Source organism: Microtus ochrogaster, unplaced genomic scaffold (assembly GCF_000317375.1).
Source record: "Microtus ochrogaster isolate Prairie Vole_2 unplaced genomic scaffold, MicOch1.0 UNK199, whole genome shotgun sequence".
NCBI classification, from domain to species: Eukaryota; Metazoa; Chordata; class Mammalia; order Rodentia; family Cricetidae; genus Microtus; species Microtus ochrogaster.
This window is the reverse complement of record NW_004949297.1, coordinates 2,692-8,571: the sequence shown is the minus strand read 5'-3', so window position 1 is coordinate 8,571 and position 5,880 is coordinate 2,692. Positions and strand designations below refer to the sequence as shown.

Genomic DNA, 5,880 nt, shown 5'->3' with positions numbered 1-5,880 from the left:
TTAATAGGGTTTCTCTCCAGTATGTGTTCTTTTATGGCTTTGAAGATTACTGTGTTGTGCAAAGGCCTTACCACATTGATTATATTCATAGCGTTTCTCTCTGGTATGTGATCTTTTATGGCTTTGAAGATTGCTGTGGCGTGCAAAGGCCTTACCACACTGATTACATTCATAGGGTTTTTCTCCAGTTTGTATTCTCTTATATGTTTGAAAAACAGCACATTGTGTAATGGCTTTACCACCCTGATTATATTCATAGGGTGTCTCTCTAGTATATATTCTTTTAATCTTTTGAAGATGACTCTGATCAGGAAAGACCTTACCATGCAGATTACATTCATATGATTTCTCTCCAGTATGTGTTCGTTTATGACTTTGATGATTTTCATAAAGAAGAAAGTCTTCATCATCTTGACCATACTCATAGGCTTTCTCTCCAGTGTGTGTTCTTTTATGCATTTCAAGATGATTGTGATAAGAAAAGACTTCATCACATTGCTTAATTTCACAGCATTTTTCTCCACTATGTGTTTTGTCATTCCTTAGAAGATGAGTGTTATAAGAGAAGACTTTACCACAGTGAGAATATACTGAAAACTTCTCTCCAGTTTGATTTCTTTCAATCCTGCAAGGATAATTTACACATGTAAAAGCTTTACCCCATTCAATGCAGTTGAACCTCATACCTATATGAATTAATTTCGTATTTTTTTCAAATTGTAAAAAGGAATCAAATATCAAGGTTTTATAGCTTTGTTTAAAATCATGTTTTGTTCTCTCATTAGGGGTCATTTTACATCTAGAATAATATTTGTGATGATAAATTCCATTGTGTCATGGTTTATCTTTTCATCTATAGCTATACCTATATTTTTCTAGGATTTTTTTTTACATTTTTGAAGAGAACTTCATATACTAAGTGCTTTACCAACTTTACTCCATTCATAATTTTACTATATTGTGAACCATTACACATTTGGTAAGTGAACTAAGACACGCAGAAGTATTTGCATAGACCTAGAACTAATGTTTCTTTTTGTTGTAATTTGAGATTGTATTTGGGTATTAACCATGATGATAGAAAATAAATTTACTTTGTATTTTTGGATCAAATTAAACAAGTACACTCTACTTAGGAACTACAGTTTATCTTCTTAATTGTTCTTAAGAAGAGGTATGATAAATCTTTCCATATTCCTATTCTCATACACTTGTATCAAGAGTGACATATCATATATATGAAAAAAAGAATAGTGCATAAAAGACTTCCAAAATGAATCTACAAGGTTCGACTTTCACAGACTTGTTGTATAGATATTAAGATTTCTCTACAACAAATGCCCCTTGACTATTCTGATTTCACTAAACTTAGCACAGTCACAAAAAGTATATGAGTGATACAAGGCTTACCATGGGCTATTGAATTAGTAGAATGTTTTGCAGCTATACTCATAATCACTGAAATATGTATACATTTTCTGTCAGGAATAGCAAGAAGCAAATGAAGCAGCAGTTCTACAACATAGCTCTCGTGGTGCTATGAATCAAATGGTGATATCTGTTGAGGCATTGCTACCTAGATTTTTTCTTCAATGAAGGCTTTACAGATGCAATTCACATACATGAAATTGAGGGATATGGATTTGTGTGAACTTAATAACCATCAATACATTTAAAGCTGTATTTATTTACACTGTTGCTTTTGTTTTAAAGTTCCAGAACACATTACAAACTATTCAAGGGAAATTGTTATGAACTTGCCCAAGAAAATTACCTTGCATGTCTTCTAGAATATTGACAATGCTCTTTGGTGTTAAGGTCTTTGCAAATGTATCCTGAAATACAATACCAGAATATATGTTATATTATTTAAGAATGTGCAACAATTAGCTTATTATCTTAAGTGCACCTAAGAACTGTGACTGTGTTATTCACCTCATTCTTCTTTCTCTAAAACAAATTACAGAACAAAATCATAAACCAAGGAAAAGTTGTCTCCATATTTTGAAACATGAAAGAAATTCATTTTCACCTAGAGTAGTTAGGTTTCTGTAGGTCTCCAGCATCACATCTTTGTAGAGATTCTTCTGGGAAGGATTCAGTAAATCCCACTCTTCCTTAGTGAAGTTCATGTGCACATCATCATAGGTCACTGCCTTCAAAAATATACCGTACATGACTACAATGTAAACATGACAATATAATGCATACTTCTTTGAAAGTATAGTTTTATGATTCTGGTGTTCCCCACTCTTGTTCCATGACATAGACAGTCACTTTAGAAGGAAATTGAAAAGGAGAATCAATTCTGTTATTTCTTTGTCCTTTGTATAGGATGCCACCTTATAAGAGCAGTATCTATTCACGGGGAAAGAAAAGAGAAAAGATCAACAGTATGTTGTATGCATGAGAAAATTAATGACTACAGAAAGGAAAAAAAAGATGGACAAACTGGGCATATTGGTGTATTTTGCCTTTACCACAACACTCAGAAAACAGAGGTGTGTATATTTGTCTGTGAGACGAATGCCAGTCAAGATTTAACAGAACTGCTTATCCATTTTTGGATACCATGTATCTTGTCAGAGGTTGAGGCATGAACATGTCTTTGCCCAAAGGCCAGTTTTGAAAACAAGAAAACAAGCTTTGAGTGTCTTCGGTGCCCAACATTCTCTGGAAAATAGATCAATGCTACCAGTAGTAATCGTGTCTCACTTCAACAGTACCCTAGGTTATTTAAATTCCATATTTTACAGCTTTTTGAAGTGGTTAAAGATTACCTATCTATATAAAATATATTCTTTATGTGTCTAAAAAACCTGATTATTCTAACTATGACAAACATAGATGAATATTGATCTATAATTCTAATACCTATATAACTTAAAGACTAAGACTTCATATTAGAATATTGTACAATAAACAACTGTACAACAAATGAGGGCAATGGGCTCAAAATGTAACCAATGAATAAATATTTTGATCAGTGGAAGAAATGTACATTGCAATTTGATAAATATATTTATCAATATATAAAATGTTTTAAGCAGAAGTAGAAGCATGAATGCATACAATATTTAATATTTAACATTATATCAATGTACAAAAATCTATATAGCAATTGCCTATAAATTATAACTCACAAAAATTCACTCTATTGCTCACTATTATTATTAATGTATGTAAACTCACACTAATCTATTATTCCATCCAATTTTCCCATTTTTTCAAAGAGATCCCTGAGCCCATAAAATTTCCCTTCTAACCCACAACCCTATACCAATTATAATCAACCCCTAAATGATTTCCCTAACCCTAGGACAATCTTTGTTGGAAGTCTTTTAGAATTACTTCCAGCTGTCATGGGGGCGATGTTCTTTCTATGGCATCCTGTGAAAGTAAAATGATGGTTACACTCCAAGATTACTGTCTGGTATATTTGCAAATAGTCTCTGAGTATTTTGTAAAGGTTTTCTGAGATTCCTCTTATAAGGTCAGTCCAGAACATTGTAAAAAGTGGGCCATTTGAGCTAACCAAGTTGAAACCATCTTGAGCAGCTGGTATGCAAAGCAGGTCTGGTAGTAACACTATCATCATCATGCCATCATATCAACCAGGTTGAGTTGTTGTTGTGGGGCCCCAACTTCTTCCTGGAAACTTCAAAATTACTGCAGGAAAATGTATTGTTCATTGTGGAAAGCTTAAACATTATCTATATAGTAATATACAGACATATATACTCAGTGACATGTACAATTGAGACAAAAATAGAAATGTAGAAAAGTGAAAATTTTTCTAAATTCCTTTTTCTTTCTGTCCCATGATCCTGACATGAGAGAGAAGCTCTGAATTTTTATTTTAATGACATGCTTGGATTTATATAGAGACAGAGCTAGTGTCCATCTCTAAAACCAGCTCTATATATTCATAAATAGACATCCACTTACAAAAGGCACCCAATGAAATGATAGGATAAAAGTGTAGATTACTGAATCTAAAAAGAATAAAGGGGCATATATGTGTATGATGTAAAAGTGTAGATCACTAAAATTAATTTTAAAAAGTAACTACTTGTTTATATATATTTACATTGATGTAGATATGGATGCTCCCTTTGGATATAAACTTGACATTTTTATTAAAACATCCTGTCTATGGTTTTTATATTCTTAAACTATTTTACCTAATTCAACTCACTTAAACGTGTCATGAAAATTTCTAGTCCTTGAAAGTTATTATTATAAACCAATTAGGATATAAAGTACTGCATGTTAGTATTTTGTTATTTATTACAATTGAAATTATACTCAAGTTAGGTATGTTTTTAACATTATTTTGAATTTCATTAGCTGATTCAAATGAACATACTTTAGAGAAAATGTTTGGTGAAGTAAAGCAAACGTCTTCTTGGGGATTACAAATTAATTGTAAAAATATACAAAAAGGTCATTATATTAATCATTCAGCATATAAAATACTTTTACAAAAATTTGAGCCCAAAAGTTAAAAATTGGGAGAGATTATTTGTGTAATCTTAATAATTTTCAGAAATTGTTACAAGACATTGATCATCTATATCCCAATATTGGAGTAAAAAATTGAAAAGAGTAATTAGAACCAAACCATAAAATGTGACAAGGAGTTAAATAGTCAAAGAGAATTATCATCTAAATCAGAGAATAAATATTTTAGTGGAAATGAAATTATAGGAGGCACTTATGGATTGTCTGGATGTGAAGTTTTGTTACATTCAAGACTTTTTTTGATACAGGTTTCTCTGTAGCTTTGGAATGTGTCCTGGAACTACCTCTTCTAGATCAGGCTGGACTTGAACTCCAACTGCATCTGCCTCCCACATGCTGGGATATATATTGGATTTTTTCGAGATACGGTTTCTCTGTAACTTTTGGTTCCTGTCCTGGAACTAGCTCTTGTAGACCAGGCTGGCCTCAAACTCATAGAGATCCGCCTGCCTCTGCCTCCTGAGTGCTGGGATTAAAGGCATGCGCCACCAACGCCCAGCCCCCCATAGGAATTTTATGCAGAGGAAAGATATTATCTTATAATAGATATATTTAACATATAAACATACTAAAAAAATAAAAAGTTATGTGGAAAAAAAATCTGAGTTGTTTTTGTTTTTTTTGTTTGTTTGTTTGTTTCTGTTTGTTTTTTGAGACAGGGTTTCTCTGTGGTTTTGGAGCCTGTCCTGAAACTAGCTCTTGTAGACCAGGCTGGTCTCGAACTCACAGAGATCTGCCTGCCTCTGCCTCCCAAGTGCTGGGATTAAAGGGGTGTGCCACCACCGCCAGGCTCTGAGTTGTTTTTAAAAAGAAAACTGAAACTTCATCTATGAGCATGAATTTACCAGGGTTAAATTGTAGCATGTTTTACTAATGTAGAAATTGAGTCATTATGGACAGGAAGTGAACATTGGCAAAGAGCTTACAGTAATTTCTTGGGAGAAATTAACAACAAATATTCCTTTAGCCATAATATTAATGATCATATAGAGAAGTAACTAATTCAAGGGAAAGGTTCCATCTAGCTTCCTATATTTAATTTTGGGTTTGAGTCTCTATCTGATATCTAGGCATACATAACAAATATTCATTTTTTACCTCTTACAGATTGGCTGCATATGACAATTAAAATGCTTAAGTTTTTTTGAAATGAAATATGAGCATGCATTACAGTGACCTGTGAAGTCTCTGAAAGAAGTGTGAGTAACACAAGGAAGATTTCAATTGCACTATCTAATTGTTTCACCATCTAAACATCAGGTTGGATTACAAATTGCTCAGGACAATATCAAAATGGTACATTGAGATGATTGAGACACCAGGGAACATATGTTTTAATTAAGCAAACAGTTATTT

The 5,880-nt window shown here is 32.7% G+C and overlaps 1 protein-coding gene across 1 annotated transcript; it reads right to left on the bottom strand.

The window, feature by feature from the left end:
* LOC101989175 (zinc finger protein 431-like) lies at positions 1-3,364 on the bottom strand. Its single transcript, XM_005372126.1, has 4 exons — positions 3,352-3,364; positions 2,033-2,179; positions 1,775-1,835; positions 1-625 (listed from the first exon to the last, which is right to left on the bottom strand). Exons 1-4 carry the CDS (start codon positions 3,362-3,364, stop codon positions 1-3), a joined length of 846 nt encoding a protein of 281 aa, XP_005372183.1.
* Positions 3,365-5,880: the final 2,516 nt, after the last annotated feature.